General features: G+C 36.6%; 1 protein-coding gene across 2 annotated transcripts in view; it reads left to right on the forward strand.

The window, feature by feature from the left end:
- Window positions 1–19,570, forward strand: part of VCAN (versican) — a 136,809-nt gene that overhangs the window by 50,846 nt on the left and 66,393 nt on the right. For both annotated transcript variants that reach the window (XM_043978597.1, XM_043978596.1), the window contains exon 7: window positions 6,342–9,332. In XM_043978597.1, coding sequence (XP_043834532.1) covers window positions 6,342–9,332 — 2,991 coding nt within the window. The remainder of the gene's footprint in view (window positions 1–6,341; window positions 9,333–19,570) is intronic.

Below are 19,570 nucleotides of genomic sequence, written 5' to 3' on the forward strand. Positions count from 1 at the left end.
AAGTAATAGGCTAGATCTAATACTTATGCTTTTCCTATTCTGTTAAAAGTAGTTGCAAACACACATTTTAAACATTAACTAGATAATTATTCAAATTTCTTAGATCTTCTAAAACCTCTCATTGCCTCTTAGTTCAGGTGCTCTGGGTCTATTCTTACCAGAATAAAACATATAGTTAGCAAATAAAGACTTAATTGAACAAATGAATACACTGGCACCTCACTATAATGCTGACTTCGAAGCTTTATAGAGGAGAACAAAAAAAGACATATTCCCATTATGCTTGTGTTTCATTTGATTGTTAGCTTTATTATAATGAGGCTCCAGTGTATCTTGCCCCAGTGAAATACGATAAAAATAAAGAAGTATGCAATACATTAATTGAAGACACCAGTGATTTTTTTAATTGGAAACATATTGGCATTACTCAGTGACAAGGAAGAAACTGAGTTGAGATAACTAGGTAGCCCCAGTGCCTAAGGTCTGCAGAACAGATGTTCATGTAGTGGAAAAGAGTGATGTCACATGCTGCTATATCCTAGCTAAGTTGCCTCCACCTCTTGCCAAAAGGCTGGTTCAGTTCCCACTGACTAAACTTTCTGAGTGTTAAAGCCACATGTTGTATATTTAGCTTGAAGCAAGACAGCCAATCAGCAAGCAGCCAATGGGAAGACTAGATTTTTCACAGGCACTCAAGCAATTTAGGTCTGCCAGGGAAGGTGTCGCTCTTAATCATTTTCAAAACAAACCCTGTATTTACAAAAGGAGAGAGACATTCCTTTCTGCAGACTAGGTTCGCACAACAACGATTATCAAAGTACTTCGGGCTCTAAAGCCTGCTTTAGATTGAATTGCTCATGTGATTAAGGAAAAAACAGATTGGGTTTGGTGGAAAGCAGAGGGAGGTGGGGGGAAGAATGGTGAAGGGACAGAATTACCCACAGCCTGGCTTTAATGATTGAATACACTTTGTACTATTTAGACCTGACATTAGAAAGCTTTTTTTTTTAAATAACTAGGACTTGTTCTTCTGGGCAACTCCCCTCTCACCCAAATAAGAATTAAAATCAAAGCAATTCCCTGCCCATATTTGTGAATAAATACAGTTTAAAAGCATGCTGAAATTTTCTAAATAATTTTTTTCATCAACCCATAGAGAAGTTGAAAATAACAAGGCACAGTTTCCCCCTCAGATTGAATCACTCCTATCAAATCTAAAATCCCATGGCTTTGACATATGAAACCCAGTTTTCATTTGAAGTGTCTCTCAAATTCATGTAATATGGTAAATGGGATAAATTCATGATTTGCAGCTGGAACACTGAGTTCATTTTGTGATATCCTAGGGTAACCAAGAGGCTAGTTTTGATTTCATTTCTACCCCTTTCATAAATAGACTCCTGTGATCTTCAGCATTATTTTTCATGAAGAATAGACTAAGTAAGTATGTAGATAGGGGTGAAAAATCTGTCCTTGGATGTTATGTAATGTCAATTATTTTCTCCCATTTCATATGAACTTTTGGAAGTGACTTTTGACATATTTCAAAGATTCAGGTAATTTGTCTCAAATCCTTGGTGATGTCTACTTTCCCCAAATAGTCATGCTGTCACCAGAGTCCCTTGTGTGAAATGTGAAAGATTATAATTTTAAATGTGAGGGGTAAAAACAACTAGGCAATATTGTCTGGGTTATGATCCTCAGCCATAGTTACAGCCTGTTTCAGTCAAGAGTGACTTTAGCTAGAGTAATCACAGATTTTTACAGCTGATTGTCAAGCAAAACAATCCATGTTGTCCTTGTCTCCCGTGGCATTATATACTTCATTGAGAATATGTGGTAAGCTACATCTCTGATAATTGTAAAAATGATAGGCATGACTTTCCTAGCTTCTTTCTCCCTATGAAAAAATAGAACAAAACATCCAGAGTGACTGATGATAAATGGACTTTAAAATCTTTCTTGCTCTCTAAAACTAAATGGATTTTGTAAACATGTTAATAAGTATCTCTATGAAATAGAATGTCCTAAATGTTTTTCCTCCATGCATAAACTTAGATATCCATTAAAAATAAAATAAAATAAGATAAATCTCAGGTTAGCAAGTTGTTCCCGAATCAGACAATCTAGTTCTTGACAATAAGGTCTTAATAAGAACCCTAAAACTCAGGTGTTGCAAATGATTTTTAAAAGTCCTCCATCACATATCTCTAATTTCAGTTATAGCCTTAGACTATCCTTGACACATGGGAGTCACATCATTAAAAATCTTTAAAGACCTCCAGAGAAACAGATAACACTCTTTCTCTGGTAATCTATTCTAATGTTCTACAGGTCTCACCATTAACAGAAAAGATTTTCATTGATCTAACCTAGGATTCTCCTGCTGTAGTTTAAGCCCATTTTTCTTGTTGTTTTATCCTCAGTGAGGATAGAGAATAATTGGTCACCAACTTACATACATTTGAAGTTCCTCCCTAAATTGTCCTCCAGCCTTTTGGCTGAAAAAGTTCCTTTATTTTGATGTCTTATTTTCTAAGTCTTTAATCATCTTTATGATCTTTCTTTGAATGGTCTCCAAATTTTTCACATGTGAACACAGTACTCTAGTAAAAAACTCTGATCAGTTCTGTGCATAATGGAAAGATTACTTATGTGGGTATCCTGGTAATTTGCCTGCTGTTTTTTTTATAGTGTTCAATTTTTACCCATGGTGAATTAATTTTCCACTATGCCCCCCCCAGATCTTTTTCTGCTGTTTGTCTACACGAGCAGTCTTTCCTCGTTTATTATGTGGGGAGTTCTTTTTTCCACCTCAAATGTATTCCTTTATATTTGTCCTTATGGAGCTTATTGAAATAGTTTCTTTCTAACAACTTCTATCAATTATCAAGTAACTTTAAATGGCTTCTATAATTTGTACATCTAAGATTTATTCTAGGCCCTGCCTTCATCTGTAATAGGTCTAGATGCATTTCTTTCTTTTTTAAACAATTATTTTTTTGTTTTTTTTCCTAAATGCATTTCTACAGAACCCCTTCTATGTATCTCCCTTGTTTCACAACCACTCCTAATGATAGTATTTAAATAGCATTGTGCAATAAGGAAGAGACTGATCTATAGCCTAATATAATCACAGAGGATAAGACAACATCTTTAAAAATTGAGAAACCTCATTAGAAACAGACAACAATCCCTTTTCTTTGTCAGTAAAACAAACGATTCATTTTTTAAAAATGCAGATTTGGGGGGCAGCTAGATGACGCAGTGGTTAAAGCACCGGCCCTGGATTCAGGAGTACCTGAGTTTAAATCCGGCCTCAGACACTTAACACTTACTAGCTGTGTGACCCTGGGCAAGTCACTTAACCCCCATTGTCCCGCAAAAAAAAAAAATGCAGATTTGCCTTTGATGTGAGGCAGCTGCTGGTGAGCTAATTTACTCTCATATTGCTGATTGATTTTTACATTTTATTAGGAAACACTGTTTTATGTCTCCCATCAGAAGCACAAAACAAGATAACCTGGTGGACAATGCAACAAGTGCAGTAATGTGAAACATCTGTGTGGAAGGCTGGCTACATAGGTTGGAAGGGAGCCTTCAAGAAAAACCAAGCTGACCTTTTATGATCTTCATTAGTAAAGAGAGTGAGAGAAAACTAGTGGCCATCTTCTAAAAAACACATTTCCATCCAAACTCCCCCTTGGAAGGGAAATGTGTGTGATTATATAATACTGTTTTTTACCTTTGCACATTCTGTATCAGCTTAGGTATGAAGTGTCTCTCCTTGGGCCATGCCTTTATGTGGTTATTTATTTTGACTTTTAAAATACAATTAGTTTCTTGGTTGTCTTAGGTTGTACAATGGATCAAGTAAACCATGCTGTGATCTGACCCTGCCTTTGACAACCACACACATTTGTACTGACACACAGACACAGACACAGGACAGGTAGACAGACAGACAGACACACCCTTAAAACAATTAGATGAAGAGTTTTTCCTCCTATAAGCATGACCTTCCTCTAGTTTAGTTGACTGGGTAGACTTTCTGGAATAACCTTAAAAATCAGTGACTGCCTCTTGTTTTAAGTAAAAAGAAATCACTTAAAGCTTGATGTGGCAATGAGGACTCTTGGAAGGGATGATTTTACTTCAAAATCCAATAGAAGTAGAAAAGGACACAGTCAAATCCTCGAATGATACTTATTTCTGACAGAGCTGTTTGTTTTCAAGGTAACATAAAGACCTCTTCATCCTGCTAGAGAGAACTGGTAGCAGGCAGTGAAACATAGAATTCAGAAGTATCTGACTCCCTGACCTCTGAATTGACTTTAAACCTACATCTACTGCCCCTTAAACTAATTTCAGTAGCAAAGAAAAAAAAAAGTACTATGGAGGAGGGGAAGAGGACTATTGATTTATTAATCATTCATTAATTTAAAATACCATTAAACATTAAAAACCATGCCCTGAGGCAACTTGCTAAATGTTTTCATGATATCACAGGAACTTACCATATCTATGCTTTTTAGACTTTCCCTCCAAAAGTAGTAAAACAATAAATTTGATATTTAAAAATGAAATGTGTTTTGAGATATGAAAACTCATAAGACAAATCTAGATAGAGCTAAATGAGAAATTGTAAATGGCTATAACCCAGAAGTTATCTGAAAGTCTCTCTGAAATTAGTCACGATAATTGAAAAAATAACCCCCTATTTAAGAAAACTAGAAAGAAAAAACCAAAATAGCAATTTGCTTTTAACTTCTATTTAAAAAAACCTCTAATCTTTTTCATGTCTTAATACTCACAGACAAATATCTAGGATCCAATAATGTTTAAACAGAGGTTTGTTTAAATGGACTTTGAAGATCTTTTTTTTTTAATTACAAAAAATATTAATCTATAGTTTTAGAATACACAGGAGAAAAATAGTCAATGAAACCACATAGTCCATCAATAATGAAGGACCCATTATAATTTTAATCCATGGCACAGAAGACATGTTATGTTCACTGTAAAGCTTTGATATATATATTTATATATAATATGTGATATGTATATGTTATATATAATATAAAATTATATATATATTTCTGTAAAATGGTCTTGGGACTATTACAAAGTAAATCCAAAAATATAATAGTTATTATCACTGAGAGAGGTATTCCCTAACCATTAGACCTTAATTCTACAGGAGTCTTATAGAGCCCCACTGACTTCCTGATAGTCTTCTCCCCTTGTTGTGATGAGTCATTGATTATTAAAGTTCCGATTTTTCCAGATTCAAACCTCCTTGCTCACCATAATGCTGTATGGTCCTGTGTAAAGTATTACTTCCACATTTGTTCATTACATTCCTTTGGAAAGTACAGTCAATTGCTGGTAAAGCTTGAGGCATTGCAATATAGCATTTTATGATGATGTGTTACTTTCTATTGCCTAAACACACTCCTACTGCCACTCAAGATTTCTTTTGGTGATTTGTAATTATAGGCTGAAAATACACCATGTGGGTATTTTATTTCCTGTTCTACATTTGTGTTTTATGCTAAAGTCAGCCTGGAAATAGCCCCCATGAGTGTGACTAAGACCAAGTGCAGAACAAAGGTAGAGATGTAACAAATGTCAGGCAAAATGTTCCAGAGACATTTTACTAACATTCAAGAAGACTGTTTACAAGGCCATGCTTCGGTTCCCAGGAAGATGAAGATAAATGTTTAAACACCTGGAATACAGTAAAGAGTCTTTTTTTAAAAAACAAATAACAACTTCATATCCTGTTTTTATCAAAATCTCCAAATTATGGACAATCTAGCCATTTATTAGTAACTCAATTATATTTGATGTGGCTTTTTGTTTTTCAGTAATCTTAGACACTCCCTCTCCCAGGAGGCTCTATGCTGCCTGCACAGTTTTCCCAGTCTGGGCCACAGGGTGGGGGACTGTACAAAGCCCGGGCCCAAAAATTTAACCCAACTCTGGCAAGATGGTATAAAATCCTCTAACTAGATTTTCAGTTACTGTTGTTGTTCTCTATACGTGTTTTTACTCCATGTAGTCAAATATTTATACCTGCAATGATCCTTGTGATCTCCCAGTTACTTAGAATTATAAAATTATTGATTTTTCTTAACTTGGCCATACTTCAGGGACCATAAAAAAGTCATCCTTTGCGAAATGAACACGGAATATTCATTTGCATGATTATTTGTTTTTGGATTAACTGGGGCGTAGTTTTTAGTTCCCCCCCTAACCCAAACACCGGACGGGCAAACTTAAACCCTGTTTAAAAATCAATGGCTTATCTAATTTACTCTTTGAAATTATCTTTCTAGCTAAACAGAACATATCAGAGGCTACAACCATCCAATTGAATATCCCTGTGGAAACTGCACCACCCAATTTGTCCAAGGAACCACAAATAATACCAATCCAAGCAACACCCAGCATCCCTTTAATCACTGAATTACCTGTCACTCAATCAAATATCCCCCCTATGGGGGAAATAGTGAATATTGAACAGAAAATTACATTTATTCCACCTGGAGTGATTGAGGAGAAGTTTGAAAAGGCCACAGTTCAACCTAAGGCTGCCATAGGCAGCTCAACAACTGACAGTACAGAAAGGCAGTGGGATGTGGAATATACACTGTCTGCATCAGGACCACTTGAGAAGCCAGATACATCTGAAATTGAAGGAGTTTCTTCATTGCCACCAATTTCCTCTGAGAATGGAGAGATCCAACAGGAAACTGTCACCTCTCATGCCACTGACTTGTGGGAAAGGAACACAGAAGACACTCAAACACAAGAAGTGATTACCCAAACTGAAGAAATTGAAGTGGGGCCCCTGGTAACATATCTAGAAGCTTCAGAGCATCCTCCAGTGAAGGAGTCCTTTACATCTGGGATTCTGGTTATATCCACAGAAATGGAAATAAAAACCGAAAAAGAGCCAACAAATGTTGTTATTTCTGGAGTAGGGCCTACAGATTACAATGAATTCACTCCAAGAGAAGATGAAGAAGCAGCACATACTATTAAGCCTGATCAGAACGTCTTTGCTTTGAGCCAAATTCCAGAAGTTGTTACGGTGTCAAAGATCTCAGAAGAGAGTAACCTCACCCTGATGGAGCACACTGATTCTATACCAACAGTCACAGCAGCCTTACCTGTAACCATACTTGCCAAAGAAGGCTCATCCGTAGACAGCTGGGAAGAGACACAAACTGATGGCAAGGTAACTGAAGACTTTTCTGGTCAACATGGGTCCACACCTTTGCCAGTAGAAAATCACACAGAAGTCAAATTTTTTGCTTCCCCCCAAGATCTTACTTCATTACAGGGTTCAGTTGAGGGAACACCCACACTTATTTATCCTTATCAACAAACAGAAAGCAGGGAAAGGGAACAAACACCTAAGCCAGAAGCAACTACTGTTCATCAGGCTACTGAAGAAACAGAGAAAGAAATAACAAAAGATCCACTTTATGGGAGAATAGAAGAAGAAGAATTCTCTGGAATGAAGCCTTCTCTGGAGAAAACTGATGTCACAGAATACACTGATGAAATGACCAAGTATCTGGATGCTTCTGTAACAACGACAATCACAACAAAGATAAGTTTAGAGTCAGTAGAAGAAAAAGACATTGAAGACAAGTTTCTAAGTACTCTGGGCAGTTTAGAAACAGTTAGCCCTCCTGATACAACAAAGATGGAGGAATATACAACTGAAGTTCATTCTAAAAGCAGCACTTTGGATCTGAAAGTTATAACAGTATCCAAATGGCCATTGGATGAAGATAACATGACATCCAAGCCTTTGATATCAACAGAACATGTAAGCACTACAGCATTACCCGCCACTCCAGGAGCAACTGAAAAGCATTTTGAAACAGGAAGAACTTTTCCTCTTACAACAGATATTACTCAAAGACCAATGGTGGAGTTCACAGAAGAATCCTGGAGAGACAAAGAGGAGTTCACAGAGAATTCTCATCCAACTCCTGAAACAAGCATTAAAGAAGAACCAATTGTTAAATATTCTCCCACAGAAGAAGTTGTTGATACAACCATGGAAGGGAGTGCTATTGGGGAAGGGCTAGATTTGGACACACCAAAATCAGTAACTACTGTCCATCAATTTGCACAAACTGTATATGGGGAAGGACTAAAATTTGTTAATTTTAGCAGCAGCACCAAGGAGCCTCCTGCTCATGTAGAAGCTGCACAAACAGTGTCTTTAATTCCTTCTGTTTCATCAGAAGGTAAAGCCACCCAAGATGTGCACTTGGTTGATCAAACCCCCTTTGAAGCAACTCATTCTCTAGAGACCATTCAAACAATAAGCAGAAGCACAGAAGTAACTCCTACTGAGCTCCCTGTTTCTGAGAAAGAACAACCTACTGAGCACCCAGTGTTTGTCACTAGTTCTGTGGCCACCACTTCCTCGAAGGCACCAATAACTCCACAAGTAAAGGACACTGATGAACATGACTTTGATGGATCAGCATATCCCACCTCTGAAGATGGCTTGGTGACAGATTCTAAGCAAGTTCCAGTCTTTAAAACCACTGTTGGAACAACAGAGCATAGTGTATATTATCCGTATGATGTTTCTGTAACTGAGCTCAAAGTGAAGACTGAAGTGGAAACAGTGACCCTCAGTACTACATCAGAAGGGCACCTAAGTCCAAGACCTGAAGGAGAGCCTGAAAGAAGGGCAAGCAGTCCTTCCACTTGGGAATACAGACCACCTTCAAGCCCATTCTCTACAGAAGGTGCACCTCAGGGCACAGAGGAAACAATTTCTGGGAAAAAAGAGGAAACCTCCCAAGATTATACAGAGGTTGGCTCAGGATTATTGGAAGAGCCCAAAGGCACTCAAACAACAATGCTCACTGCAATTGCAACAGGGAAAACCACAGTGCCAAGTGATGCAACCACTCTCTTTAGTCCACTAGAGAAAATTCACTCCACGTCAACCTCTAAGTCCTTTGTCACTAAAGAAAAACCACCGATAATTGATAGGGAACCTGGTGAGGAAACAACCAGTGACATGGTAATAATTGGTGAATCAACATATCATGCTACACCCACTCCTCCTGATGACATGGTAACTAAAGAATTAGAAACAGATATCGATAGAGAATACTTTACAACCTCAAGTGCTTCTTCCATTGCACAGACAACAAGACGACCCACAACTGAGGAAGGCAAAGATGCATTAGGATCTCAGGAAGTTTCTACTTCAGAGCCTCAGGCAAGGGAAACAATCCATCCTGATATAAATGTATATATTATTACAGTCACAGGCAACGAAACAGGTAAGTCTATCCTTTCTACATGTGCCATTCAAGGCAATCAACATTATTACCATAACTGTTATTTTTTGAAACACCAACATATCAGATGCTGCCATTAGAAGATAACTGGAGTGTGAAATATGTCATGAAAATGATATTTTAGTTATATATAGTTGCACTAAGTGGTATGTTGGAAGATGGTGCTAGTACATTGGAAAAATATTTGATAACATTTGATTTTGAAAGTCATAAGAAACTCGCTTTTTCATCTAATATAACCAAATCATCTATTATACATCATTTCAGAACATGTGGAACCAAGTGTTTTAATGTCAGTGTCCTTCCATCATTACTACTTAAGTGTAGCATTTAGACTGTGTTAACATTCCATTAGTCTGTAATTATTAACATCAGCACTTACAGTTTGGACAGCTAAAAATGTGTTGGATCCTCATGGAACATACAAAGGTAGAATCTGGAGCTCATTTCAGAGTGCTCTTTGGGGGTGGGGTGGGGGGGATTTTTCAGGTTTACTGTAATCCAGTTTTGGGGAATATCAATACATACTACATAGAAATCGTGGTTTAAAAGTTATTTTAAATGCTAGTTCAACACTTTTTTTAGCTGATGTCCTTGTGTCTATATGTAGCTTTTTATTCAAATGGGTATACAGAACAGAAGTGGATACAATACTCACCTTTTACAGTATTATAGTTTTTATTTATGACAAGTAGCAAATAACCTGAACTAGATAGTCTGGTGGTGATTTCAATGCTTCATTGGATTTCTTAACAATCTGGTATTCAAATAATAACACAGAACATTTTGAGTTTTGTCTTCTCTCTCTGTATATCTGTAACAATTTTAAGTATACTTGAATATATTTTTTTCTCTCAGAATAATTCTTTAACAATCCTTCTATGGATTAGTATTTATAAGTTCAATTATGGAAAATTACATTCTCATAAAAAGAAGAGTGTGAAATACCATTTACATTCAATAACAGAATTGTGAGTGTACTATACACATGGTTTAATTCTTTTTCCAGGCTACTTTAGATCAGGGAAATTATCAGGTTACAGATAAAAAGCTCAAGAAGGAATTAAGATAATTATTAATACTTCTATATTGATTTGGAAGATTATTGCCAGATTGGAGGAATATCATGCTTAGGAGGTGTATCACATTCTGCTGTCTGCTCAGAGATGCTGATCATAGTGATTGATTTCTTAGTAACAATGCCTTCCCCTCAAAGTGGCTAGGATTCCCTACTGTGTGAAGTGAATGGTAACTAAAGCAATGGGCTGGCTGTTTGTTTACACAGGTGATAATAGAAACCTCAAGCAGAAATACTTCAAAATCCCTGTAAATTGTCCATTTGTCCAGATTGTCTATATGAGAAAAGAATATGTAAATATAAATACTTTTCCTTTGAAATGAAACTTGTGGAATTTGCTTCTTTCTGTTTCTATCTCTCCACCTTTGTGTGTGTGTGTGTGTGTGTGTGTGTGTGTGTGTGTGTGTGTGTGTGTATTATATCTATACCTTAATCTGGAGAGAGACAGAGACAGAGAGAATGCATTGGAATTTATTTCTATTTTGTCTCCTACTGGTCTTTGTGCTCTTAAGTCAACTCAATTCAATAAGCGTTTGTTAAAAACTAACTAGTGCAAGGCACTGGACTAAGTTTGAGGAATACAAATATAAGCAGAAAGAAAGGCAGTCCCTGACATCGAGGAGTTTACACTCTAATGAAGAAAGACAACATTTAAAACAAGCTAAAAGTGTGTTGGTGTGTGGGAGTGGGGGAAAAGAAGGTACCTAACCTGGGGCCATGATAGAAAGAGTTCAAAGAATGTGGAGTGCAGACTGGAGAGGAAATAATACATGGCTTCTTCCTTAAAATAAAGGTTTGGGGAGGAACTAGTCAAACAGGAGAGTCCATAAGGCAGAGGGTATTTCTATGTGATAAGTCAGGAATGAAGTGAACTTTCCAGGGTGAGGAAGTTTCTGTATCATGGAAGAGAAAGGTCAGAGAGTCAGGATAGCAGCCTGGAGATGATAATTTCTTAATGAACATTTTTTTTAGAGTGAGTTCTGCCAGTATACAATACTAATGGTTTGATTTTTCCTTGATGAATGACAATTTAAAGGGAACAAGAATAGGAAATGTGATTTTGCTAGAGATCATGTTAATTCCTGTTCCCCTTGACTAAGTTCTCTTGAGAACAAGATTACACTTCCTACCTTCTGCCTGCCTCTTCATTATTCAGGATGGAGAAAGGGTTTCCATATAAGTAAGAAAGAATCTGGATGTGTTGTTGGGGCAGGGAGAGGGATGGGAGGTTAACCTTTATCATCTAATTTATGACCTGGGAGCTTCTGTAGATTCCTCCTACTTAATTTGTATTACTAATTCACAAGTGTATACTTCATCAGCAAGGTGTGGATATAAAGATGGGATCAGAGTCAGGAAGACTTAGGCCCAAACTCTAAGCAAGGCACTTAACATCTCAGTGTCCCCAGGCCACTCTCCAAGACTATAAATTTTAAAACAGGTGTTAACCTTCATTGGAAAGTGGATTTCCCTACCATGATGAAATGACAAGATTGGAACAAAGCAAAGTCCCTTTAAGTTAAGGTGATTAAAAACAAAAATAAGGTAAAAATGTGTCTCATTTGACAACTCTTAAACTTGTGGTAGAAGACCAGATTATAAAATGAAGAGGAAAAAAAAAGTGATTTCCTACCATAGAAGGATTTTAAGGCATAAGGTAAAAGGAGAAGCAGCATAACATATTTGAGGATCCTAGCCAGCCCTGAGGCAGCTCACTACAAAAGGTGAATAGTGAGTGAGCTGAGTATCCTGAAGGATTGGAATCCAAGGAAAGAGAAATAGTCATTTCCTTTCATGTTCACCATTTTAAAAAAAGGAGCATCTTGTCACCCCAACCAGAAGTACCTCATATTGACCAGTTTCTTTTCCCAAATCTGCTCTTCAGTTTATTCAGTTATGTTCAGGTGTTTGTTTGAATAAAATTCATCATTTTTTTCTGAGATAATTGTTCAGCCAAGCCAATCTTTAACATATAAATAACTCTAATTAGATTTGAAATTAATGATATTACAAAACATTCAATTTCTTTGTGTGGAAAAAAAGATCTAGAATAGATGTAAAAGTCATGCAGGGAGGAAGATGTGCACCATTTCAGGAAAATCTATTTAATAGAAAAACTAAAAATAAATTATTTTGCAGGCTGTAATTCCCATGATAGGACTACAAATTTCATTCATCTTTGTAGAAATCTATACCATCTCAATATAATTAACCTCTAAACATTCTACACAACCTAAATAGGCAGTAATATTGAACTCTCTATATACATACATACACACACATACATACATACGTGTATATATATGTATATATATGTATATATATATATATACACACGCACACACACATATATGATACTGCACTATGGAATTTGTCATTTTGTCACTCTTCTTAGTTCTACCAACCTTATTTTTTCATGGCCATGAAAGAAAACATGCTACTTGTGACACTTTTATGTTACCCTTACTCCAGCAGATCATAATAACAAGTTGGGTGCTGGGGCTGGGGCTGGAGGGGAACTGTGGTTAGCAGCTCAAAAGAATGAGGGAACTTTTCAGCTCATAAAATTTTTATGAGCTGAAAAATGCTACAGGGGGTGTTTAACAGAGGTTCAGGGGTTACTGAAAACATGACTTCTGTCTATTGCAAGAGTAATTTGCACACCTGCATTCTGAGAAAGTATTGAAAGGTTTTCTTTGTGAACATATGAAGGAAACTGGAGCCTGTTTCTAGAGTCAGGCCCATTCTTTGGGGAAGGGTTTCTGTAAATGGGCATCTTTGAATTGCAAGTCAGCACAGAAATCCATACACACAACCAGCAGATATTGCTGTAGGTCACAATGTGTTTAAATACTTATATTAAATCTATCATATTGGTCCAGATAGATATTAATTGCAAATGTAAAAATAGCCAGCATAATAGTAGAATTCTGAGATGAATTGTTAGTAGCATTTGAGGATACATTCACCAAGAATCTCTCCTCTAAAGGGATTTTGCTCAGTAAGAAATGAGAGATAACAAGATTACCAAAGAATATGAGATTGTATGAGTATACACATATATATACACACACACGCACAAATACCCTTGCTTTCTCTTTTGGTATATTTGTATGGATAGAGTTAGAGCTATAGATGTGTTCATTTGCATTCATATGTATATATTTACATGTATTTATATGTGCACATAGGAGTCAGGAGGACCTGTGTTCAAGTCCTATTTGTACTGACACATACTGGCTGTAGAACCGTATGCAAGTTCTTTGACCTTTCATTGCCCTAATCAACTTTTCTGAAACTAAATTATGGATGAATCTGCACTGGTTAAGGGGGTTCTCATGCCAAAGAAATCACTGATATTGACAGATTAGAATGTTTATATGTATTTCTTCATATATGTGTCTATATGAATATCTATCTATATATAAAATTTTATTGGAATACAATATATATTTTATAGTAGAGTGGATAGGTGTATAGATGTATGCTCTAGTTTGGTCTTGGTAATCTCTTGATACTCATATTCTTTTGCTCAGAAAACAATCATTAGAAATGAGATTGGTTTCTATGAAGTCATGCAGGAGGAGAGAAGATATTTGTACACAATTTATTCAACAATTTTGACTAATTTGTCCAGTTTCTAAGCATCGAGTTTAGCTGAAATGGTTATTGCTCTACAGTAATTTGTTAGTGATTGATTAATAATTTTAAAGCATAGTCATAATTGTCAAATCAATTTTACAGACACAATCTATCAGAAATCACCCAGTGACTTGTGTTGTTGAAGGATCATCATAGATTATGATCTTTCTTATGTGGTCTATCTTCTTTGGGTTTTTTCTAATGGATGATAGTTTTAAAGGTGGTTTTCTCTGTTGCATTTGGTTAATATCATCTTTTAAATTGTATTACTGGCTAATTTTCTTCTTGAAGGATGACAGGCTCAGTATTGTTCTGTGGAATGTTACTTAGTCACCTCTTGTCTTTATTGAAGAATAATGGTTTGACTAGTGATTTTATACGCAATGAGGGCTAGACATGGAGTGTCAGCTTTACTGGGTTCACTGTAGGTATGAGACTATTAATAAAGAACTGAGATAGAAGATATATAGATTGTTTTTTTTAAATAAAATTAACCATATGTTGTTAGTGGTGATGTTTCAAGGTAGTCTTTTCAATGCTATTGGTGTACATTTTGGACAGAACATTGCATGTGTTAAAACTTTCCCCAGATTGCTTATTGGTATAATTGCTTACAAGACTCAGGAATAATTTCCCTCTGACTAATCTCTTCTACCTTTTTTGTTCTTGGACCCTAGCAATGCATAACAACTAAGTTGTTTTCTGACATTGTGGCTTTTGGGAGATGGTTCAGGAATAGAAAGTAACATTAACTGAAGGTTTAATTTTCAGAGAAAAGAACAGGAAATGTTTGGGTTTGTACCAATATTTAAACATTGTGTTGTGTAGTCTATTTTTTTAAAGTAATATTTACATGAGTCAGCCTTGTAGGACTCAAGTGATGACCATGTCTTTTGAATTGCTATAGCATAATATTTTGTAATCATGAACACAATGTTTATATATAAAAATGATGTGAGGAGGCATTGTGACATATTAGAATCCTAGACTTGGATTCAGGAGACTTGGGTTCCAACCCTGCCTATGATGATGACAGCGGCAAACAACAACAGCTAGTGTAGCTTCATTCTCTGGGAAAGGTTTTTCCTTACCCTTTGGCAAGAGATACCTAATGATGTTATTGGGGGTTTGTTTTAGGGTGGCTTCTTTCCAATTTTCTTCCTTTCTTCCTCCCTCCCTCCTTCCTTTTCTCCCTTTCTTCTCTCTCTCTCTTTTCTTTTTTTCTTTCTTTCCTTCCTTTCTTACTTCCTATCTCCTTTTTTCTCCTTCCTTCCTTCCTTTTTCTTCTGTTGTTTTCCCCTGCCTCTCTCTCCCAGTGTCTTTCTTTTTACTTATAGTAACATACAATTGTGGAGAGATTTCCCTTCTGTTAGTCATAAATCTGGTAAAATAGGAGAATAATGTCAGTGTGGGAGTGAGAAGTTCCATATGTGGGAGCAGGTTATCTAGAGCAGGGATTCTTAACCATTTTTTTGTGTCGGAGAACCTTTGGCATTCTGGTGAAGACTATGGACCCCTTCTCAGAATAATACTTTAAAAAATTATAATGGGGGGCAGCTAGATGGCGCAGTGGATAGAGTACCGGCCCTGGATTCAGGAGTACCTGAGTTCAAATCTGGCCTCAGACACTTAACACTTACTAGCTGTGTGACCCTGGGCAAGTCACTTAACCCCAATTGCCCCACAAAAAAAATATAATGGAAGAAAATGGTAAATTTTAGTTATAAATTATAGAAAATAAATTTTTTTTCTCACCTAAGATTGCTGACCCTCTGAAATTCAGCCTTAGTACAACCTTACACACACAAACTGGCCAAGAAATAAGCTTATACTTTAAATTGTTTAACCCTTTTGTTTGACATATAAAGAAACAGAGTCTTGAAAATGTGAATTGACTTGCCCAAAGTTGAACAGCTCCTTAGTAGTTAAGTTGATACTAGAACTCCAGTCCCTAAATTTCCTATCTAGTATTTCTTCTAGTATTCATACTTCCTGAATTTGTCACTCTGTCAGACAGTCTATCAGCTCAATTGTGAAACACTTCTAAATGAATATCTATCATTTAAATTATGCGATTCTTTTGAAAAAATCTCCACAATTATTACCTCATTAATCTTCACAGCATACATGGGGAAGATACTATTGTGATTAAATAGAACCTATGAGGGAAGGTTAAAGAGAGGATTGCTAGGAAACAACTTTCTAATTGGAAGAGAGAAGATCAAGTTTTGACATTATGGGATTGAAATTTGAGGAGACAAGTGAAAAGAGAAATGATACTCTGCCTCCTTATAATGATATTGATATGTCTATCTTCTCTCCTTGAATCAAAGGGGATCTTTTCTCCCTGAAACTGACTTTGCTAGATTCTTTATATCTGTTAAGCCATGACTTGAAATTGTAATAAAACTCACCATCTTTTAATGATCAGTGGTGGGTGAATTTCCTTGAGAGGGAGGATAAAACTGACATGCTAGCTAGAGGATGTTCTCTTGTCAACTTCCTAAACAATGATGCAAAACCTTCCTCTGTCAAAGTATAATCAATTGATATGAACATATTTGAGCATGAACTGCAAATTCAAGACTGTTCTAGGATGGGTGAGGGGAGAAAAGATGCATAAAATAACTTTCTGCAAAAGGGAGAGAACAGAAAATAATACAAGGTCATAATTAAGTGCAAATTGTGGGGCTGGGGGATCTATAGGAATTTAGAGGTAGGAGATATCAGTATGGGTAGGAACAACTTCATTGACTTGAAATTGGTCTTTGAAAAATGCACAGGCATTGAAATAAAGAGGAGGAGATCATTGGTAGTTTGCTCCCCAAGTCTTGATCCACAAACATCTCTGGTTCTTCTCAAGCCTAGCTGTCAGATGGAACAATAAGAGCCTTATCTCTTACTGACGATTATCCTGGATGGTGATGGGAAAAGGGAGAGCATATGTCCTGATGCTCATTATAACCTGAGCCTTCCTTTGTTTCTGTCTCAGGAATCATGTCTCTCTTTTACCTCCAGGTTCAAATAAAAAGTCCTCTTTTTGACTTTTAAATCTCCTCCCACCTTGACCTCTCTCTATTTCTCCAATCTTCTTACACTTTACTCTCCTACTACATACTCTAAAATACAGTGATACTAGACTTCTTGCTCTTTGCACATGGCACTTCATCTCCCAATCTTATTCTTTTATATTCACTGTCCCCTATGATTGAGGTGCTCTGCACCCTCATCTCTGCCCTTTAACTTCTCTGACTCACTTTAAGACTCAGCTCAAATCGTACCTTCATAAAGAGGCCATTCTTGTTTCCCTTTACCCTCTCCATGCCTTTCCTCTGAGATCATCTTCCATTTATAGTGAGTATACACACACATGAACACACACATGTGAGTATATAGCTATTTAATGTTGTTTTCTCATGAGAATATGAGAGAAAATTAGAATATATCCTCATTAGAATATTGAGAGTGGGGGCTATGGCCTGGCACATTGAAAACTCTTAATAAATGCTAGTTGATTGAGTGACTGATAGAGCCTGAGAGACTTAGACCCTCAGGAACCAGCAAGTGTTACAGAACATACACTAAAGGAGCAACTTTCTCTTACTTTTTAACCTAGTTAGTTATTACAAAGGAATTAAACAAGTTTAACCAGCCAGTTTTGATGTTGTCCCTACTAAAGCCATGCTTCTTTGTGACATCAAGTCTGCAAATGACTTGAGCTTAATTTTCTCATACTCTATGATGCTGCCATTTTATACTTGTTAAAAGCTTTTAACTTTTCAAAGTACTTTCACATCTATTATTCCAGTTCATAATTTTGCACTAATGAAGTAGTTGACCTAAAACTTCTTCATAGGGTGCTTATACTTAATAATCCTCTCAAAGCTTAATTATATCTTAAGGCAAACAAAAACACCCCCCCCCATGGCTTTGTACAAACAGGCTGATCTGGAGTTTTGTCTCCATACTGATTTGCAGGGTGGTCTCAGCAAGTTCTTAATTTCTCTGTCAGAAATGTTGCTTCTAAAACGGGTGTAATGACTATAATTACATAGTCTCCTAAACAGCTCTCAGTAGGATGGTTGCCTCTCCACATCTCCCAGGGAAGTGGAACCAAGGCGATCTCTTTGGGATGGAAAGCTTGGGGCAAAGCACATCTCATGTTCATCCCAACCCCACTCCAGGTGAGATCGGCCTTAAAATAAAAAAAAGAAGTTATAAAAGATGGAAGCAGGAGGGAGGTGCATAGTTCCCATTTGTCTTAATTATTTGAAGTGTAGGAGGGTGGGAGGGTAAGGATTGTGTAGGCTCCCTCTGGCTTTTCCCACACCAACTGACAGAGTAATCTCCTTTCATCTAAGCTTTCCGGAGTACCCTATCCATTGCAGGAGCATAAGGCTTTGGGGATGAGGAACAGTATAATAGGATCATAGATTTAGATATGGATGAAACTGTGAGTGTAATTTTTCCAAACCCTTCATTTTACAGATGAGGAAACTGATCCTCAGAGAGGTCAAGAAATTTGCCTAGTCTTGAGTCACAGGGAGTAAATGTCAGAGAGCACATTTGAACTCATCTTCTCTAAAGCAAGTGTTCTTTCCATGATTCTACATGGCCTCCCAGTGCATAAGGTTATTTTTTTTTTAACTGTGGTTTCAGTATAGAAGCACCAAGGAATAAGAATAACATAGTATTGTAGAGAGACAGGTTAACTGGGAAGCAGGATTAGTAATAACAATAAAAAGAATCATAATATAGCTAACATTTACAGAGGGCTTTACGTATATCGGCTCATTTGATTCTCACAACAACCATGTGAGATGGCTGCTATTATTACCCCCTTTTTATAGATGAGGAAACTGAGACTCAGTGAGGATAAGTGATTATTTGGTCACAAAGCTAGTAGTCATCAGATATAGGATTTTAATCTCAATCTTCCTGGCTCCAGGTTCAGTACTTTATCCACTAAGTCATTTAGGTCCTCTCTCTGACACAGACTATGTGACTGAGCAAGTCAACCTCAATGCCTCAAGCAATTCTCTAAGCCAATTAATTACTTCTTAATTAATTAATTTATTTTAATTTTTCTCAATTATAGGTAGAAATATTTTTTGAGGTCCAAATTTTTCTCCCACCCTGCTTTCCCTCCCCACTCCCGAAGTTAGTAAACAATTTGATATAGGTTATACATTACAATCACGTTAAACATATTTCCACATTAATCAGAACAAAAGGAAAGAAAAAAAGCAGGAAAAAATTAAACAATAACAATAACCAAAAAAGCAACAATAGGGGACAGCTAGATGGTGCAGTGGATAAAGCACCAGCACTGGATTCAGGAGTACCTGAGTTCAAATGTAGCCTCAGACACTTGACACTTAAAAGCTGTGTGACCTTGGGCAAGTCACTTAACCCCCATTGCCCTGCCAAAACAAAACAAAACAAAACAAAAGCAACAACAAAAGTGAAAATAGTATGCTTAGGTATGCATTCAGACTCC

Source organism: Dromiciops gliroides, chromosome 1, assembly GCF_019393635.1.
Source record: "Dromiciops gliroides isolate mDroGli1 chromosome 1, mDroGli1.pri, whole genome shotgun sequence".
Classification (NCBI taxonomy): Eukaryota; Metazoa; Chordata; class Mammalia; order Microbiotheria; family Microbiotheriidae; genus Dromiciops; species Dromiciops gliroides.